This window comes from Pseudophryne corroboree, chromosome 2, assembly GCF_028390025.1.
Source record: "Pseudophryne corroboree isolate aPseCor3 chromosome 2, aPseCor3.hap2, whole genome shotgun sequence".
Lineage (NCBI taxonomy): Eukaryota > Metazoa > Chordata > Amphibia > Anura > Myobatrachidae > Pseudophryne > Pseudophryne corroboree.
Genome location: NC_086445.1, coordinates 781677687 through 781699502, shown reverse-complemented (window position 1 = coordinate 781699502; position 21816 = coordinate 781677687). Strand labels below are relative to the sequence as shown.

At 45.5% G+C, this 21816-nt stretch overlaps 1 protein-coding gene across 1 annotated transcript in view; it reads right to left on the bottom strand.

The window, feature by feature from the left end:
* The window catches only part of PRKX (protein kinase cAMP-dependent X-linked catalytic subunit), a 379007-nt gene that overhangs the window by 17115 nt on the left and 340076 nt on the right, over window positions 1-21816 (bottom strand). Inside the window, exon 5 of the mRNA XM_063955511.1 lies at window positions 8986-9081. Coding sequence (XP_063811581.1) covers window positions 8986-9081 — 96 coding nt within the window. The remainder of the gene's footprint in view (window positions 1-8985; window positions 9082-21816) is intronic.

Sequence of the window (21816 nt, the reverse complement as noted above, 5' to 3'; positions counted from 1 at the left end):
ATCGCAGGGCAAGGCTGCCAAGCAAGCTAACCGCCGCCCGCCCCCCCCCTCCCTCCCCACGCTGAAATTGCAGTTGCAAAGTCGCAATTTTAGTGTGATCGAAAAAATGAGGTAGCTTCCTGCTGGCGCAGCCTGGCTGCGCCCGCAGGAGGCCCGCCACCATTTTTCTGATTGCCCCGATTACGCCCCCATCACGCGCACCGTTTGACTTGCGCCACCCACGTTTCTCTGTCGCCTTCCCCGCAACTGCGTATTGCGATCCTTGCTGAATTAGGCCCTAAGGACCTTATTCAGTAAGGCTTGTCAAATTGCACACGTGTGAGTAGAAAAAGCAACAGAATTGCAACGGATTGTGAAAGCATTGCAGACGCTGTTTGACTGACAGGAAACTGGCATTTCTGGGCGGAAATCTGCAGTTTTCTGGGTGTGTGTCTGAAAAAAACGCAGGCGTGCCCAGGCATCTTTAAGGAGGGCCTCGGACGTTAGCGATGACCACCTCTAGCCTCTTGTGTCACCTTGCCTGGCACAGATAGGAAAAATCTTTGATGTTCCGGTAATTGTGTATGGTTTTGCGATCAGAACACACATTGCGATGCTTTCGCAATTTATGCAATGGGTGTTTTTTTCTCTATTTCTGGGCGTCAACTATTTGATCACAGCAACTGTAAGGTCCTAAGGCAAGTTTTCTGAACCTGTTTCTAACATATATTTCAGTGTGATAGTAAAGGATTACCAAATACCTCCCTAAAGTGTGTTAGTTTATTCTAAATACACCCTAGGTTATGTGCAAATTTATTTATAGGTTTTTAAAATATCCCACCTGAAAATTATTTATATAGTTCGTTGATAATGTAGTAAATGTTATTTTCTAAAAATATTTATGGGGGTATTAATCAAAGCTCGAAAAGAGATAAAATTGTGAGAAAGTACCAGCCAATCAGCTTCTATCTTACATTTTACAGGATATTTGAAAAATGACAGGAGCCGATTGGTTGGTACTTTATATCTCACAATTTTTTCTCTCTTCAAGGTTTGATAAATACCTCCCATAAACAGATTAAAGTACTCCCATGTACTACAGGTTGAGCATCTAGAAATGAGAAGCACAGCCAATTACAATTAGAGAAGGAGATTTATGGTAGACTTACCATAGTTAAATCTCTTTTTGCAAGGTACACTGGATTCCACAGGGAATACATCGGGTGTATAGTTGGATATTGATTCGAGGCACCAACAGGCTAAAGCTTTGACTGTTCCCAGGATGCACTGCACCGCCGCCTCTATAACCTTGCCTCCGGGCACTGGAGCTCAGTTTCGTTAACCAGTCCAATGCAGTAGCAGGTAAAAGAGAAGGCAGATGTTAGTCACATAGAACCACATTCTTATGACAGGAGAAGGGACCAGAGGCTAATACCATACAAACCCAAAGACGCTAAATGCGTCAGGGTGGGCGCCCTGTGGAATCCAGTGTACCTCGCAGAAAGAGATTTAACTATGGTAAGTCTATCATAAATCTCCTTTTCTGCAGCTGGGTAGACTGGGATTCCACAGGGAATACATCAGGGATGTCCTAAAGTAGCTCCTCATGGGAGGGGACGCACTGTAGCGGGCACAAGAACCCAACGTCCAAAGGAAGCATCCTGGGAGATGGAAGTATCAAGGGCATAGAACCTACTGAACGTGTTCACGGAGGACCACGTAGCCGCCTTGCACAATTGTTCAGCAGATGCGCCACGGCGGGCCGCTCAAGAAGGACCAACAGACTGAGCAGAATGAGCCTTGATAGCAGCAGGAGCTGGGAGTCCAGCCTGCTCATAGGCTTGTGCAATCACCATTCTAATCCATCTGGCCAAGGTTTGCTTATTCGCAGGCCAGCCACGTTTGTGAAAACCAAAAAGTACAAACAGGGTAACTGACCTCCTGATAGAGGCAGTCCTCTCCACATAGATACGGAGAGCCCTTACCACATCCAAAGACCGTTCTTTGGAAGACAAACCAGAAAAGATAAAAGCCGGAACCACAATCTCTTGGTTAAGATGGAAAGAAAATACCACTTTAGGTAGATAACCGGGGCGAGTTCAAAGAACTGACCGTTCACGGTGAAAAATCAAAAAGGGTGGATGACAGGACAAAGCGCCTAAGTCCGACACCCTCCTAGCAGAGGCAATAGCCAGCAGAAACATGACCTTAAGCGTAAGGCATTTCAGGTCCACAGACTCAAGAAGTTCAAATGGAGACTCCTGTAGGGCATTTAAAACAGACAGATTCCATGGAGCCACAGGAGGGACATAGGGAGGCTGAATCTGTAAAACACCCCGAGTGAAAGTATTAACATCAGGAATAGACGCAATTTTTCTCTGAAACCACACCAAGGCAGATATATGAACCTTGAGAGAGGCAAAACTAAGGCTTAAATCTAGGCCTTGTTGCAGAAAAGCCAAAAGCCTGGAAGTTCTGAACGAATAGGCATCATAATTCTTAGCAGCACACCATGTGAAGTAAGAGTTCCAGACCCTGTAATACATCCGTGCAGAAGCCGGATTGCGGGCCTTCAACATAGTTTGAATAACCGCCTCGGAGAATCCTTTGGCCCTCAGGAGTGAAGCTTCAAGAGCCACGCCGTCAAAGCCAGTCTGGCCAGGTTCGGATAGACACAAGGGCCCAGAACAAGGAGGTCTGGGCGTTGAAGAAGTAGAAGAGGACACTCGATCGATAGACCTTGCAGGTCTAAGAACCAATGCCATCTGGGCAACTCTGGAGCGACTAGAAGTAGTATTCCTCTTCCTTGATTAAACTTACGTAGTAACCTGGGCAGGAGTGACACTGGAGGGAACTCGTATGGCAGCCAAAAGTACCATGGAATTGCCAGTGCATCCATGAACGCTGCTTGAGGATCCCTTGTCCTTGATCCGAAAACCAGAACCTTGTGATTATGTCGAGACACCATCAGGTCTACATCTGGTAGGCTCCACTTGTCCACTAGGAGTTGAAAGACTTCCGTCCAACGGAGGATTTTTGATACTCCCAGCATTGCCATGGGGCTTCGAGTGCCGCCTTGATGATTCATGTACACCACCATGGTGGCGTTGTCTGACTGTACTTGAACAGGCCAGTTCTGTACCAGAGGCAGGGCAAGCGTCAACGCATTGAACACTGCTCGCAATTCCAGAATGTTTATCGGGAGGAGAGATTCCTCCCTGGTCCACTGACCCTGGAGAGAGTGTTGCTCCAACACCGCGTCCCAACCTCGCAGGCTGGCATCCGTTGTCAGGAGGACCCAGTTGGAGATCCAGAAGGGACGGCCCCTGCTCAACTGTTGGTCCTGTAGCCACCAGCTCAGTGACAGACGAACCTCTGGAGTCAAGGAGATTATTTGAGACATGATCCGATGAGACAGGCCTTCCCACTTGGAAAGGATTAACCTCTGCAGAAGGCGGGAATGAAATTGAGCATACTCTACCATGTCGAAAGCCGACACCATGAGGCCTAGTGTATCAAAACTCTTGGGCGAGAGAGGAAGTATCTGATCCTGTCCTGAAGTTTCAGGACTTTCTCTGGAGACAGAAAATCTCTGGCTGTGTGTGTCCAGCAGTGCCCCCAGGTGCACCATGCTCCAAGCAGGGACCAGCGAGGACATTTTCCAGTTGATGAGCCATCCGTGGGCTTGTAGAAATTGGACTGTCAGTTCCAGGTGACTGAGGAGAACATGTTGGGAGTTCACCAGGATCAACAAGTCGTCCAGATATGGCAGGATACTGATTCCCTGACGGCGGATAAGGGCCGTCATCACGGCCATGACCTTGGTGAAGATCCGAGGGGCCCTGGCCAGTCCAAATGGAAGGACCTGGAATTGATAATGTAGGTTGCCAATAGCAAACCGCAGATATTGCTGATGCGATATGGCAATAGGTATGTGCAGGTAAGCATCCTGTATGTCCAGGGATACCATAAAATCTTCGGGTTCCATGGCTAGTACAATAGAGCGTAGAGTGTTCAATGATTTGAGGTTGAGTATAGGCTAGAAGGACCCATTTGGCTTCGGAACTAGAAATAGGGTCGAATAGTATCCCCTGCCTCTCTGGGACAGAAGTACCGGCACTACTACTCCTGTGTCCAGGAAAGATTGTACAACCAAGTGTGGAGCTTGCGCTTTCAACGGATCCAAAGGGATAACCGTTGAGCAGAACTGGCGAGGGGGACGTCTCTTGAAAAAGATTGCGTACCCGTGAGAGACAACTTCCTGCATCCAGGCGTCCGAATTGGTCTTAAACTAGGCCTGGGCGAACTGCAGAAGTCGGCCTCCCACCCTGGGTTCAACAAGGGGGAGGCCCGCCCCGTCATGCAGCAGGCTTGTCTTGTTTGGAAGCAGGCTGAAGGGCAGCCCAGGACTGTTTAGGTTTGGTCTTAGTGGATTTGAAGTACGAGCCTGTCTCGGGTACGCCTGACCCTTTGCCTTCCCTGGAGGTCGAAAGGAACGAAAAGTGGTACTCTTTGCCTTTGGTGCAGAAGGATTAGTACTTGGGAGAAACGCAGTCTTAGCAGTTGCCAAGTCAGTCACAATCTTATTCAGATCCTCCCCAAAAAGGATATCTTCTTTAAAAGGGAGCACCTACCAAGGTCTTTTTGGAGTCTAGACCAAACTTCCATGACCTCAACCACAGAATTCAGCGAGCAAGTATAGATGTAGTAGACGCCTTGGCAGCCATTACACCTGCATCAGAGGCCGCCTCCTGAATATAATGGGAGGCTGTGGAAATATGAGACAGATATTACATGGCAGTATCAGTAATATCCTGAGGCAGCTCATCCTCAATTGCCTTGACCCATGCTTCAATTCCTTTCCCTGCCCAGAAGGCTGCTATAGAGGCTCTATGTACAGCACCGGTAAGAGAGTAAATAGACTTCAGGCATCCCTCCACATGCTTATCTGTCGGTTCCTTCAGTGAGGTGACAGTGGTGACAGACCGAGTAGATGACACCACAAGATGGGCGACATGAGAGTCCACTAGCGGTGGAGTATCCCGCTTGTTACTCATCTCCGCAGGGATAGGATAGGATAACGAGCTAGCATCTTTTAGACAGGAAAAAATTATTTCCTCGATACGACCTGGATTCCTGACGTATATCAATTAAATGGTCAGAATGTGGTAAGACTACTTAAGTTCAAACGTCAGAAGGTTACTAATCAGGTTTCTTAGACGCAGTGGTGGGCTCGATCTCATCATCTATTTTGAGAATCAGCTTAATAGCCTCTACTAGGTCAGGAACATCAACCTGGGTTGTAGAATCCTCATCAGAAGCGACTGTATCAGTGTCTGATGGATCAGTATATTCCCCATCCTCATCAGAAGAATTATCCGAAATATTAGTGGTTTGTGAGGAAGAAATGGCTTGCTTAGATGACGCCCTGACCCCAGAGGGGCGTGGCGTAGACTTTTGTCTAACCAAAGATTGATTTAATTGTTGTAACTGGTAGACTGAGTGTCCGCCCAGGGCAGATTAACTACAGGGACAATATGTGGCTGCAATGGCACAGGAAGTCCCACAGGATGGCGTAAGACGTGTCACAAGCATATTCAGCATACTTGAGAACGCTGACCAAGGTGGTTCCTGATTGGCCACAGGTGCTGCGGGCTGACTGGGAGGTGTATGGCACCCAGTGCCTGAACCATCAGCTAAAACGTCCCCCTCAGGTAAACCCTTGGTGCCAGCCCTGCATGATGCAGAAGCGTCTGTGGATTTCCCGCCCTGTGTGGCAGACATTATAGGGAATGTAGCCTTAGAGCGTAACAGTACAATATAGCCAGACAAACACAATATCCACCTGCCCTGGTGGATATAGTGGGGTTCCTGTGCAGTACCGTGTCCACGCCAGCGGCGCGGTCCGTCTCCTGGGACCGCGACCGGATCGCAATTTACCAGCAGATCCCGCCTAGGGGACCCTCTTACCTCCTTCCTGATGTGCAGCCACACGATCCAGGAGAGCGTCAGCTGTGGTGTGCCTGAAGACTGGTGCGCCTCCGCTGCAAGTACCCGGGTATCTGGCTGCGGGAGTATGCAGCGCTGCTGGGGAGGCGATGGAGCCACAGCACAGACTGTCAGAATGATATAAACAGTGCTGCGCCCCTTGAAGTCTTCTTAAAAAGCTCTTTTCAGGGTTGCCTAGCGCAGCCCCACCTGTTAGTGACCTGCTCTGCAGGCACCAACTTACAAAGTAAGCTCCAGTGCCCAGAGGCGGGGTTATAGAGGAGGCGGTGTAGTACATCCTGGGAACAGTCAAAACTTTAGCCTGTTGGTGCCTCGGATCAAGATCCAACTCTACACCCGATGTATTCCCTGTGGAATCCCAGTGTACCCCACTGCAGAAAATTATTTTATAGGAGTTTAGGACCTACAGTATGTTCAAAAGGAGGCCACAGATTAATGGAAAGAACATATATATATATAATAATTATACATAAAAATAAATGTAAAAGAAACTATTACAGTGGCTGTCAGTGGCAAACGCAGGATTTCTAGACAGGGGGTTCCAACTGCTTGGTTTTAGAGAGCATGTGGTCAGTCAATGAAGAGGGCATAACTAGCATGAAGCAGCTATAACATGCATCATACAAAGTGCACTGTTCTATAGGTCATAATTCAAACATATACAGGGCCAGCGATCACAGTAAGCCACTAGATGTGGCAGTAGGGACATCCTGTCAGAGCTGAATGCTTTATATCAGATGTGGGCACCAATCCAGAGCACTGGAGCAAGTCTGGGGGAGTGGCAGAAGAACCTAGAAACTGCCCTGGACATATACAGTATATACTGTAGATACACATTACAGTATTAATAATTAACCCTGTAGTTTATAGCAGAACACTCCTAACAGTGCATGTTTTACAGATCCCATAGTTGGTGCACACAAGCGTATTAATTACTGGCTGATGCATTTTGAAAGATCCACCGGTGTTGCTAATTATTTTATTTGTAATACTGAGATTTTTAAAACATGCAGCTCTAGTAGAATTGTATTATGTACAATTGCTATAGTTGTCATGGTGTGGGCTAGAGAGTGGGGGTTCCAGGCAACCAGAAACATCCCCCCCCCCCCCCCCCCCACTGCGTTTGCCTATGGCTATAAAGTGGATTCAACTGGAAAGCTTTATAGTATTATTTACTAGGCTAACAAACTTTTGCATACATAAGGAATTAAATAGACATAAAACAGTGAGGGAGAGGCGATTGTTATGGGTTGTAGGAGTCTTCCTGCTTAGAGGATCAGATATCTGTACTTAGCATTCACACACCGAGCAGACAGAACTCTGTGATTGCCTTGGCCACTTTATGAAAATGATTACATGATTAAGTAAACAATGATATGTTCTCTGAAACGGCAATCAGCAAAGACAAACTTAATGGTAATAGAAGTGGTGTGTCTGCCTCCAATGTAAGAGATATATGTTATGCTGACCTACAATGATGAGCGGATGAACCACACTGAATATACTGACCCAGGAACACATGACTTCATTTAGTGACTGGTGCTACAATGTTTCCTATTAATTCCAGAAAAGTTGTCATGGGACATCACTTAAATCACTAGTTAGAAACACAATTCAAACCAGATATATTCTGCCAATGTTGTTACTGATTTTGGGGGACATTTACTAAGCAGTGATAAGAGCGGAGAAGTGAGCCAGTGAAGAAGTTGCCCCATCAACAAATCAGCAGCTCTGTATAATTTTATAGTATGCAAATTATAGATGTTACTTCAGTGCTGATTGGTTGCCATGGGCAACTTCTCCACTGGCTCACTTCTCCGCTCTTATCACTGCTTAGTAAATGTCCCCCTAGTCTCTACGGCAGTGTTTCCCAACCTCTGTCCTCAAAGTACACTAAGGGCCTATTTAATTAAGTGGCACTAATTCGACAGGGTATTCAATTGCCTGCGTTTTCGCACATTTTTTAATCCATTTTCGGCCATGCCGTTTCACTTTTTTTTTTGTAGTATCGGCATGGCCGAAAATTGCGTCAAAAACGGGCAAAAATGCCCACAAATTCACCAAAACACGTGTATTGGCAGCAAATTCGCCGATACACGTGGTTTTGGCAGTGTCAGATTTTTCGACCAGTCAAAAAAACGTCACGGGCACTGGATAGGTCGAATGTGAACCCCCCTATATTTACTAAAGTTTATAAAATTGAAAAGTAGTGATGTTGCCCATAGCAACCAATCAGATTCCGTCTATCATTTTCTAGGATGCAATAGAGAAATGATAGACAGAATCTGATTAATGCTATGGACAACATCACCACTTTTCATTTTTAGACGCTTTAGTAAATTTACCCCTAACAGTTCAGGTTTTAGTGATATACAGTACATACTTGAGCACAGATGGTTAAATCAAAAGAACCAAGGTACTTATTAAGTCACCTGTGCTCAAGTACGGCCTTAAAACCCGGACTGTTCCCGTGGTTGGGAATCCCTGCTCTAAGGACTCTACACATTGCCACTATACCAGGGGAGATGAAAAACATCTGTATCCTCTCAAATGTACGAGCAACCTAAACACAAGTAAATGAAAGTATATTAAAATTCCAGAGGTGCATCTATGCAACTGTGAGATATTAGTGTAGGGTACCACCTTAATGATTTCTCAAAACTTTAGATTTTAAACTCATTTATGGCACATGCATAATATAAAATAGAAATATATACATATACACACACAAAGTTAAAGTATGGTGCAATGCCATTTACAGTGCAGCTTCATTTACACAGTTGGTTTTAAGAGCATGACACTGCCTTGTAATGATAAATAGCCACTGCCAGTTAGCACTACACTATTCACTGCAGGTGGTGAAGGACTGCAAGGCAGCAAAATAAATGTGCAGTAGAACTGCAGAATTGGTATAGAAGCAGTTTGATCCTGCCAGTCAGTAATTATAAAATAAACAGCCTACATAATAAAGAAGACAAAGCTCAGTTGAGCACTTACTTTACGTATAAATCTAAATGTCTTGGGAAGTCTATCTTGCCCGCCAAAATTTTCTGATATATACCAAAGGGATTGTCATCAAAAAATGGAGGAAACCTGTAAGAAATATAAATACATGAAACACAGTCATAACTGGTACAAATTAAACTACATAGAGATTTTAAATACATAATTTTCAAATTTCAGGTATGACAAAGCAATGTAGAATAAAACAATTAATATTATGTCTGTTATTTAGACAATATTGGAGATATATATATATATATATATATATATTACGTTTTGTAGCTAAACAGGCTGTTGCGGAGAAGCATGAACATACTGTATAGTGATACAACCTGAAATCCCCTTTTTTCTGCTGCCCCTATATCGCTGAATGTCGCCCCCTCAGAGGTAGCCTGACCTACCCGACACACCGCCTACCTGTGACAGAGATATCTATTTATCTATCTACATACAGATATATATATATATATATATATATATATATACACACACACACACACACACGCATTTATGTAAAAAAAAAACAACATACAGAGCACTATGAACAGAATGCAGATAATTATTATTATTATTTATTGAGGTTTAGACTCGATAAATAGGATTTCTTATTGTCGCTATTCAGGCAATTAATATCCGCCAAGATGTATTAAACATCACATCCAGGAAGAGGCTTTCCAATAAGAGCCAGTCCCAGCAATGTATAAACTAAAAAGTGATCCAATCAGGGATCACTTTACTTTATAAAAAAGAACAGAGAAAAAAACATCTGCACACTATGAATTTGTGTATCACTTTTTATAAATAGGCTAACCTATAGAAAGCCCCAATATTCGTATGTCTTGATTAGACCTTATACTTCTTCTGGGGGTGCGACCCTAATACAACCAATTAAATGGCAAAGATAAGAAAACTGAGGAAGCGGTTGATAGATCGGGTGCACAAGTCAAGATTGTAGAATTAATTATTATAGTAAAACGTAACTTTTATTACTTGTTATTAATATTAACACAGTCCCTACTGTAGGACACATACAGCAAAATATAGAGGTTAAAAACTGATACATACAACATATAAGTGAAAAAAGTTGAGAAAATGGTGAACTTAGTTTATTTAAAAAGGTAGGCTCACCACAGTAACTCCTACAACCATATGTTTATAATGTGTGTCATTGGAGCCAGAAAGAACATTTAAATACGTTGGTATTATTTCTTACCACGGCACATTTATAAGAGTCTTGTTATTGCATACCATGGCACAGTTGTGCAAAATATGGTGATATATAGTGTGGATTCAACTAGTGTATTACTAGGTCTGTATCTAAATAATACACTTTATTGTGAGAAATTGAATTTTTAAAGCATGACCCGTAACCTGAGTATATCTCTTGCTGTATTCAAGTAGATCCACACACAGATATAGGGTAATTGAGAATATAGATCAACTTCTGAGAAAATTGGTAGATCATACATTCAGTTTCTATAATTAATCTGAGTCACTTGAGTCAATTTTAATATTCAAACACAGAGTGCCCATACCATAAAGTTGTTTATTTTACAAACAAAAATGTGCCGGTTTTTGAGTATGTTACCAGATATTTATACACCATTATTGTATGGGATCTAAATAGATTGGAGCTATACCATATACATTCTGGATTGGGGCAATGTTCATCTACCAGTAACTGTCTGATCAGTCTATGGTTAGTGACACATAAATGTTGCTACTTATCCCTGTGATACACTGTGTACAGGGCAACAATTGTTGCAATCGATGCTCTTGAAATAAAATACACAATCTCTACTGCAGCAGTTTTACGATAGAGTATCTCTGTTCATCTACCAGTAACTGTCTGATCAGTCTGTGTTTAGTGAAACATAAATGTTGCTATTTATCCCTGTGATACACTGTGTACAAGGCAACTATTGTTGCAATCAATGCTCTTGAAATAGAGTACACAATCTCTACTGCAGCGGTTTTACAATAGAGTGTCTCTTATGAGTGTCTCTATTTTATAGTTAACTCCATGCTGTATGACTATACAGAAATGAAGAGAATAAATAAGATTTTACTTACCGATAAATCTATTTCTCGTAGTCCGTAGTGGATGCTGGGACTCCGTCAGGACCATGGGGATTAGCGGCTCCGCAGGAGACAGGGCACAAAAATAAAAGCTTTAGGACTAGGTGGTGTGCACTGGCTCCTCCCCCTATGACCCTCCTCCAAGCCTCAGTTAGGATACTGTGCCCGGACGAGCGTACACAATAAGGAAGGATTTTGAATCCCGGGTAAGACTCATACCAGCCACACCAATCACACCGTACAACTTGTGATCTGAACCCAGTTAACAGTATGACAAACGTAGGAGCCTCTGAACAGACGACTCACAACAATAACAACCCGATTTTTTTGTAACAATAACTATGTACAAGTATTGCAGACAATCCGCACTTGGGATGGGCGCCCAGCATCCACTACGGACTACGAGAAATAGATTTATCGGTAAGTAAAATCTTATTTTCTCTGACGTCCTAGTGGATGCTGGGACTCCGTCAGGACCATGGGGATTATACCAAAGCTCCCAAACGGGCGGGAGAGTGCGGATGACTCTGCAGCACCGAATGAGAGAACTCCAGGTCCTCTTTAGCCAGGGTACCAAATTTGTAGAATTTTACAAACGTGTTCTCCCCCGACCACGTAGCTGCTCGGCAGAGTTGTAATGCCGAGACCCCTCGGGCAGCCGCCCAAGATGAGCCCACCTTCCTTGTGGAATGGGCCTTGATAGATTTAGGCTGTGGCAGGCCTGCCACAGAATGTGCAAGTTGAATTGTGCTACAAATCCAACGAGCAATCGTCTGCTTAGAAGCAGGAGCACCCAGCTTGTTGGGTGCATACAGTATAAACAGCGAGTCAGATTTTCTGACTCCAGCCGTCCTTGAAATATATATTTTCAATGCCCTGACAACGTCCAGCAACTTGGAATCCTCCAAATCGCTAGTAGCCGCAGGCACCACAATAGGCTGGTTCAGGTGAAACGCTGAAACCACCTTAGGCAGAAACTGAGGACGCGTCCGCAGTTCTGCCCTGTCCGAATGGAAAATCAGATATGGGCTTTTATACGATAAAGCCGCCAATTCTGACACTCTCCTGGCTGAAGCCAGGGCCAGTAGCATGGTTACTTTCCATGTAAGATATTTCAAATCCACCGATTTGAGTGGCTCAAACCAATGGGATTTGAGAAAATCCAAAACTACATTAAGATCCCACGGAGCCACTGGGGGCACAACCGGGGGCTGTATATGTAGTACTCCTTTTACAAAAGTCTGGACTTCAGGAACTGAAGCCAATTCTTTCTGGAAGAAAATCGACAGGGCCGAAATTTGAACCTTAATGGACCCTAATTTGAGGCCCATAGACAATCCTGTTTGCAGGAAATGTAGGAATCGACCCAGTTGAAATTCCTCCGTCGGGGCCTTCCTGGCCTCACACCACGCAACATATTTTCTCCAAATGCGGTGATAATGTTGTGCAGTCACCTCCTTCCTGGCTTTTACCAGGGTAGGGATGACCTCTTCCAGAATGCCTTTTTCCCTTAGAATTCGGCGTTCAACCGCCATGCCGTCAAACGCAGCCGCGGTAAGTCTTGGAATAGACACGGTCCCTGCTGAAGCAGGTCCCGTCTTAGAGGTAGAGGCCACGGACCTTCCGTGAGCATCTCCTGAAGTTCCGGGTACCAAGTTCTTCTTGGCCAATCTGGAGCCACGAGTATCGTTCTTACTCCCCTTTGCCGTATAATTCTCAGTACTTTTGGTATGAGAGGCAGAGGAGGAAACACATACACTGACTGGAACACCCACGGTGTTACCAGAGCGTCCACACTATTGCCTGAGGGTCTCTTGACCTGGCGAAATACCTGTCCAGTTTTTTGTTGAGGCGGGACGCCATCATATCCACCTTTGGTTTTTCCCAACGGTTCACAATCATGTGGAAGACTTCTGGATGAAGTCCCCACTCTCCCGGGTGTAGATCGTGTCTGCTGAGGAAGTCCGCTTCCCAGTTGTCCACTCCTGGAATGAACACTGCTGACAGTGCTATCACATGATCTTCCGCCCAGCGAAGAATCCTTGCAGCTTCTGCCATTGCCCTCCTGCTTCTTGTGCCGCCCTGTCTGTTTACGTGGGCGACTGCCGTGATGTTGTCCGACTGGATCAACACCGGCTGACCCTGAAGCAGGGGTTTTGCCAGGCTTAGAGCATTGTAAATCGCTCTTAGCTCCAGTATATTTATGTGAAGAGACATCTCCAGGCTTGACCACACTCCCTGGAAGTTTCTTCCCTGTGTGACCGCTCCCCAGCCTCTCAGACTGGCATCCGTGGTCACCAGGACCCAGTCCTGTATGCCGAATCTGCGGCCCTCTAACAGATGAGCACTCTGCAACCACCACAGAAGAGACACCCTTGTCCGTGGAGACAAAGTTATCCGCTGATGCATCTGCAGATGCGATCCGGACCATTTGTCCAGCAGATCCCACTGAAAAGTTTGTGCGTGGAATCTGCCGAATGGAATCGCTTCGTAAGAAGCCACCATTTTTCCCAGGACTCTTGTGCATTGATGCACAGACACTTTTCCTGGTTTTAGGAGGTTCCTGACAAGTTTGGATAACTCCCTGGCTTTCTCCTCTGGAAGAAACACCTTTTTCTGAACCGTGTCCAGAATCATTCCCAGGAACAGCAGACGTGTCGTCGGGGTCAATTGAGATTTTGGAAAATTCAGAATCCACCCGTGCTGTTGCAGCACTACTTGGGTTAGTGCTACTACGTCCCCCAGCTGTTCTCTGGACCTTGCCCTTATCAGGAGATCGTCCAAGTAAGGGATAATTAATACGCCTTTTCTTCGCAGAAGAAACATCATTTCGGCCATTACCTTGGTAAAGACCCGAGGTGCCGTGGACAATCCAAACGGCAGCGTCTGAAACTGATAATGACAGTTTTGCACCACGAACCTGAGGTACCCTTGATGTGAAGGGCAAATTGGGACATGCAGGTAAGCATCCTTGATGTCCAGGGACACCATAAAGTCCCCTTCTTCCAGATTCGCTATCACTGCTCTGAGTGACTCCATCTTGAACTTGAATTTTTGTATGTACAGGTTCAAAGATTTCAGATTTAGAATAGGTCTTACCGAGCCGTCCGGCTTCGGTACCACAAATAGTGTGGAATAATACCCCTTTCCCTGTTGTAGGAGGGGTACCTTGACTATCACCTGCTGAGAATACAGCTTGTGAATGGCTTCCAATACCGTCGCCCTGTCTGAGGGAGACGTTGGCAGAGCAGACTTTAGGAACCGGCGAGGGGGAGACTTCTCGAATTCCAACCTGTAACCCTGAGATACTACCTGCAGGATCCAGGGGTCCACCTGTGAGTGAGCCCACTGTGCGCTGAAATTCTTGAGTCGACCCCCCACCGCCCCTGAGTCCGCTTGTAAAGCCCCAACGTCATGCTGAGGGCTTTGCAGAAGCCGGGGAGGGCTTCTGCTCCTGGGAGGGAGCTGCTTGGTGCACTCTCTTACCCTTTCCTTTGCCTCGGGGCAGATATGACTGTCCTTTTGCCCGCTTGTTCTTATAGGAACGAAAGGACTGCGTCTGAAAAGACGGTGTCTTTTTCTGTTGGGAGGGGACCTGAGGTAAAAAGGTGGATTTCCCGGCTGTTGCCGTGGCCACCAAATCCGATAGACCGACCCCAAATAATTCCTCCCCTTTATACGGCAATACTTCCATATGCCGTTTGGAATCCGCATCACCTGACCACTGTCGCGTCCATAAACTTCTTCTGGCAGATATGGACATCGCACTTACTCTCGATGCCAGAGTGCAAATATCCCTCTGAGCATCTCGCATATAAAGAAAAGCATCCTTTAATTGCTCTATAGTCAATAAAATACTGTCCCTATCCAGGGTATCAATATTTTCAGTCAGGGAATCCGACCAAACCACCCCAGCACTGCACATCCACGCAGAGGCGATGGCTGGTCGCAGTATAACACCAGTATGAGTGTATATACTTTTCAGGGTAGTTTCCAGCCTCCTATCAGCTGGATCCTTGAGGGCGGCCGTTTCAGGAGACGGTAACGCCACTTGTTTTGATAAGCGTGTGAGTGCCTTGTCCACCCTAGGGGGTGTTTCCCAGCGCGCCCTAACCTCTGGCGGGAAAGGATATAATGCCAATAACTTCTTTGAAATTAGCAGTTTTCTATCGGGGTTAACCCACGCTTCATCACACACTTCATTCAATTCCTCTGATTCAGGAAAAACTACAGGTAGTTTTTTCAGACCCCACATAATACCCCTTTTTGTGGTACTTGCAGTATCAGAGATATGCAAAGCCTCCTTCATTGCCGTGATCATATAACGTGTGGCCCTACTGGAAAATACGTTTGTTTCTTCACCGTCGACACTAGATTCGGTGTCCGTGTCTGGGTCTGTGTCGACCGACTGAGGTAAAGGGCGTTTTACAGCCCCTGACGTGTCTGAGACGCCTGGACAGGTACTAACTGGTTTGCCGGCCGTCTCATGTCGTCAACTGATTTTTGTAACGTGCTGACATTATCACGTAATTCCATAAACAAAGCCATCCATTCCGGTGTCGACTCCCTAGGGGGTGACATCACCATTACCGGCAATTGCTCCGCCTCCACACCAACATCGTCCTCATACATGTCGACACACACGTACCGACACACAGCAGACACACAGGGAATGCTCTTATCGAAGACAGGACCCCACTAGCCCTTTGGGGAGACAGAGGGAGAGTTTGCCAGCACACACCCAAGCGCTATAAATATATAGGAACAACCCTACAGAAGTGTTGTTTCCTTTATAGCAGCTTAATATATCAATATCGCCAAAAAAGTGCCCCCCCTCTCTGTTTTTTTACCCTGTTTCTGTAGTGCAGTGCAGGGGAGAGTCCTGGGAGCCTTCCTCGCAGCGGAGCTGTGCAGGAAAATGGCGCTGTGTGCTGAGGAGATAGGCCCCGCCCCCTATTTCGGCGGGCTCTTCTCCCGGTGTTTGTGAGACCTGGCAGGGGTTAAATACATCCATATAGCCCCAGGGGCTATATGTGATGTATTTTTAGCCAGAACAAGGTATTATCATTGCTGCCCAGGGCGCCCCCCCCCAGCGCCCTGCACCCTCAGTGACCGCTGGTGTGAAGTGTGCTGACAACAATGGCGCACAGCTGCAGTGCTGTGCGCTACCTCATGAAGACTGAAAAGTCTTCTGCCGCCGGTTTCTGGACCTCTTCACTTTTCGGCATCTGCAAGGGGGTCAGCGGCGCGGCTCCGGGACCGGACTCCATGGCTGGGCCTGTGTTCGATCCCTCTGGAGCTAATGGTGTCCAGTAGCCTAAGAAGCCAATCCATCCTGCACGCAGGTGAGTTCACTTCTTCTCCCCTAAGTCCCTCGTTGCAGTGAGCCTGTTGCCAGCAGGACTCACTGAAAATAAAAAACCTAATAACTTTTTCTAAGCAGCTCTTTAGGAGAGCCACCTAGATTGCACCCTGCTCGGACGGGCACAAAAACCTAACTGAGGCTTGGAGGAGGGTCATAGGGGGAGGAGCCAGTGCACACCACCTAGTCCTAAAGCTTTTATTTTTGTGCCCTGTCTCCTGCGGAGCCGCTAATCCCCATGGTCCTGACGGAGTCCCAGCATCCACTAGGACGTCAGAGAAATTAAGATTCCACTTGAGATGTATTGGGATCTCAGACTGAACAAATTAAACAGTGACTGATTCCCTCTATTCTTATATTTACTCCGCCACTGTCTCTGCCCTTATATAGCTTGGCAGGTGTAACACTAGTCGTTAAATACAACACATAATCTATGCTATATAGGTATACTGAATGAGGAAATAATGGTTTTATTCAACATAATGTCAGCTGCAGTCACAGATTGACAGGGGTTGAGCTACTGACAGCGTTTAAATTACTGATGAATCATGCTGCAGAAAATCAATATCTCATTGATATCATGACTGGTTCCCCATAAACTTAGTTTCAGTAACCCCTGCTGGTTCCCTGTACTGTGCTGTTCGCTCCACTGCTACCACTAATTCCTAACTGATATAGCTCTTTCAAATATCTCTTTCAGATAGACGCTCATGCTGGCAACCAAATGACTGTTATCCTAATCACAACATATGTTATTGCATTAATTATTAGGAGTGTGATGAGCCTGCCGAAACGCCCACTTTATGCTGCGGACATACTGCGCATGTGTGGTCATTAGACAGCACATGCACCAGTGCCTATAAGAGAGGGATTGTCCGGTTTCCTCCCCAGTAAATTGTGCAACATGTAGCCCACAGACTACAATGGCTAACCCCATCACTACTGTGATGGCAAACAGGGAAAGTGTAGCTGTTATCTATGATATAGGACACTGCAGAACCCCTGTAATACTTTCAAGGGAAACTTACATTTTAGTGGTACAGGTTGAGTCTCCCTTATCCAAAATGCTTGGGACCAGAGGTATTTTGGATATGGGATTTTTCCGTAGTTTGGAATAATTGCATACCATAATGAGATATCATAGCGATGGGACCTAAATCTAAGCACAGAATGCATTTATGTTTCATATACACCTTATACACACGGCCTGAAGGTTATTTTACCCAATATTTTTTATGTGCATTAAACAAAGTGTGTCTACATTCACACAATTCATTTATGTTTCATATACACCTTATACACACAGCCTGAAGGTAATTTTACCCAATACTTTTTATATGCATTAAACAAAGTGTGTCTACATTCACACAATTCATTTATGTTTCATATACACCTTATACACACAGCCTGGGGGTCATTTAATACAATATTTTTAATAACTTTGTGTATTAAACAAAGTTTGTGTACATTGAGCCATCAGAAAACAAAGTTTTCACTATCTTAGTCTCACTCGAAAAAGTCCGTATTTCGGAATATTTGTATTTCTGAATATTTGGATATAGGATACTCAACCTGTATCTCAATTTTTTTTTTGTGTGATTTCCCATAAAATGTGTATAACAAATATATCTATGTTATAGACAAAGGGATAGGATCCACTTATAGCTCACACCGTGGCTGAGGCTGTGCATGGAAGGTAATGAGACTGTACAGGGGTTGCAGTTATAATGCCGGCTGTCGGGATCCCTGCGCTCAGGAACCCGATGCCGGAATCCCAACAGTTGACATATTTCTGGTGGTTGGAATACAGACACCCGCCCGTAATTCCCACTCGATTGGCGAGTCCACGCCACCAACCGAGTGGAAATAGAACCTGTGGTGTAGCTCGCCACTGAGCACAAAGCGCGGTGAGCGCAGTTAGACCGCGAGGGGACTCGCTGCCGGTATATCGGCAGATGGGATGCCGCTGTCAGCATCCCAGCAGCCGGTATATCATCCCCATTCCCTTTACAGGGTACATTTTAAGCTGAACCCGGCAGGAAATGGGGGGAGGTCAGAGAGTGCTGTTAGGGAAGAGGGTGAGAGGACAAAGGGGAGCTGAGGGGGAACAGGCGAGAAACATATAAAGTGGGAGGTGAAAACGGCACAGAGCTAGTCCCAGAGGAGGGGCCAGCCCACAGTAACTAGCCACACACAGGGTGGGTGTAGTGGGAGGAGGGTCCTGGAGGTGGGTGGCGATGGGCAAGGTGAAGCAGCTGGAACGGGTTTATTTCTATCCTGACAATGCCCTGTTAACTGTAGATGGCAGCTGCACTACGCCTTGCGACTTAGTAATTTTACTGGCAAATTAGATCATTTTGTATCTTCCCAGAATCTGGGTGATGAACGCTTTCTGCAGCTGATAGAACATTACAGGTCACATCATGTAATTGTAACATAGGATGTAACCGCAGCCAGCTTCACTGAGACAGTCACTGACATGGTATTACACCACTTTATGATTATTGAGTGAGTATACTGAATATCACATAAAATAGTGAAAATTCAGGGAGTTACTGAATCAGCAGTGGGCCCTGATCATCACAATCAGTTTGCATTTTGCACCAGGGGTGGAGCACATGCAACAGATCTGACTCCAAACTTTACTTTGACTTTGCTTACATGAGTGCTCTAATCCCCATTCCACCTCCCTAAGAGCAGGAGTCTTAACCACAAAGTGCATCTCAGTCGGCATTAGTAAGGATGCATACATTCCACTTCCCTGTGAGCAGTAGTCTCAACCACAAAGTGCATCTCAGTCGGCATTACTAAGGATGCATACATTCCGCCTCCCTATGCGCAGGAGTCTTAACCACAAAGTGCATCTAAGTCGGCATTACTAAGGATGCATACATTCCGCCTCCCTATGCGCAGGAGTCTTAACCACAAAGTGCATCTAAGTCGGCATTAGTAAGGATGCATACATTCCACTTCCCTATGAGCAGGAGTCTCAACCACAAAGTGCATCTCAGTTGGCATTAGTAAGGATGCATACATTTTGCCTCCCTATGCACAGGAGTCTTAACCACAAAGTGCATCTCAGTCGGCATTAGTAAGGATGCATACATTCCACTTCCCTATGAGCAGGAGTCTCAACCACAAAGTGCATCTCAGTAGGTATTAGTAAGGATGCATACATTCCACTTCCCTATGCGCAGGAGTCTTAACCACAACGGTGCATCTCAGTTGGCATTAGTAAGGATGCATACATTCCACTTCCCTATGAGCAGGAGTCTTCACCACAACGGTGCATCTCAGTAGGTATTAGTAAGGATGCATACACATATTTGATGTTCATGCACAGCTGAAAAAATTATTTGCAGGGAAAAAAGGCACAAGTTGTGTTTGCTTTAAACTCTTTATGAGCACCACATTGGCAAAAGTAATGTTGGAAGTTTTTAGTTTGCCTCTTTCTGTCAGTTATGGGGGGTACACACGGGGCGACTTGTGCCTGTGTGGTAAGCGATCTAGGTTAGCACAGATCGCTCAGCACACACTGCTATACACACAGCGATGTGTGCTGAGTGATCTGTGCTAACCAGTGTTCTTTATGCACATGCTAGGCGATCTAACTAGATCTTGCCTGCATGTGCTAATGATCTGAGTGGGCGATGGCAATGCACGGGACCGCACATCGCCATCGCTATGGGGTATACACACGAAGCGAACCGTGCTTCATTTCTAAGCATTCTAGCCAGATCGCTTAGAAAATAGGTAAAAAAAATTGCCCCGTAGTAAGAAACGTAGAACATGATTGACCATTTTAGAACATTATGGTATATGTAATAGAACCAGATCATGACGCCACATAATGATAGCATGGAGTGACTGCATGTGCTATTTTACACAATGTCCTGGAAGAACAGGGACACAGAAGGATAAAATATAATTTATCTTTGCATTTTAAGCAAAATGAATAAATTGCAGATTACACTGTGGCTTTTCTTACACAAGGATAAACAATGTACAGATTTATACACAATGCTGTCCTAACTGGCAACTTAACAAATACTCTTAACTGCTGCAGAATTCTGCCATCTAGTGCTTTGAAGATGAACTTCATTAGAATACAAGCGTCAGCTACTTTGTAAGATTAATATCCACAACTGACTGCTAAGACCATTTACTTATGTTAACCAAAACCATATTTATCTCTCACGGAAATCTAATGATGCAGATCGGAAAGCGGAGGGAGACTTTTGGTGACAAAACAGGAAAAACAAACTTCTGCCACCACTCACTATGATGCCCAATAAGTGCAAAAAAAACTCTATACAATCCCAGCAGCCAACCAAAAAAGAGGAATGCCTCTATTCTCCCAACACATGAAATAGCACAACCAAGGTGGGGCTATGAGACAAGGAAACAGTTCAAATAATAACATTTTAAACCTACCGGTAAATCTAGAGGATGCTGGGGACTCCGTAAGGACCATGGGGATAGACGGGCTCCGCAGGAGACATGGGCACTAAAAAGAACTTTAGAATGGGTGTGCACTGGCTCCTCCCTCTATGCCCCTCCTCCAGACCTCAGTTAGAGAAACTGTGCCCAGAGCAGACGGACAGTACGAGGAAAGGATTTTTGTTAATCTAAGGGCAAGATTCATACCAGCCCACACCATATAACATGGAATATATGAACCAGTTAACAGTATGAAACAAAACAGCATCAGCCCGAGACTGATCAAAACTGTAACATAACCCTTATGTAAGCCAAAACTATATACAAGTCTTGTAGAATTTAGTCCGCACAGGGATGGGCGCCCAGCATCCTCTATGGACTAGGAGAAAAAGATTTACCGGTAGGTTTAAAATCTTATTTTCTCTTACGTACTAGAGGATGCTGGGGACTCCGTAAGGACCATGGGGATTATACCAAAGCTCCAAACCGGGCGGGAGAGTGCGGATGACTCTGCAGCACCGATTGAGCAAACATGAGGTCCTCCTCAGCCAGGGTATCAAACTTGTAGAACTTTGTAAAGGTGTTTGAACCTGACCAAGTCGCCGCTCGGCAAAGCTGTAATGCAGAGACACCTCGGGCAGCCGCCCAAGAAGAGCCCACCTTCCTAGTGGAATGGGCCTTTACCGAATTTGATAACGGCAATCCAGACGTAGAATGAGCCTGCTGAATCGTGTTACAGATCCAGCGAGCAATAGTCTGCTTAGAAGCAGGAGCGCCAACCTTGTTGGCTGCATACAGGACAAACAGAGCCTCTGTTTTCCTAACCCGAGCCGTTCTGGCCACATAAATTCTCAATGCCCTGACCACATCAAGGGACTCTGAATCCTCCAAATCCCGCGTAGCCACCGGCACCACAATAGGTTGGTTCATATGAAAAGATGAAA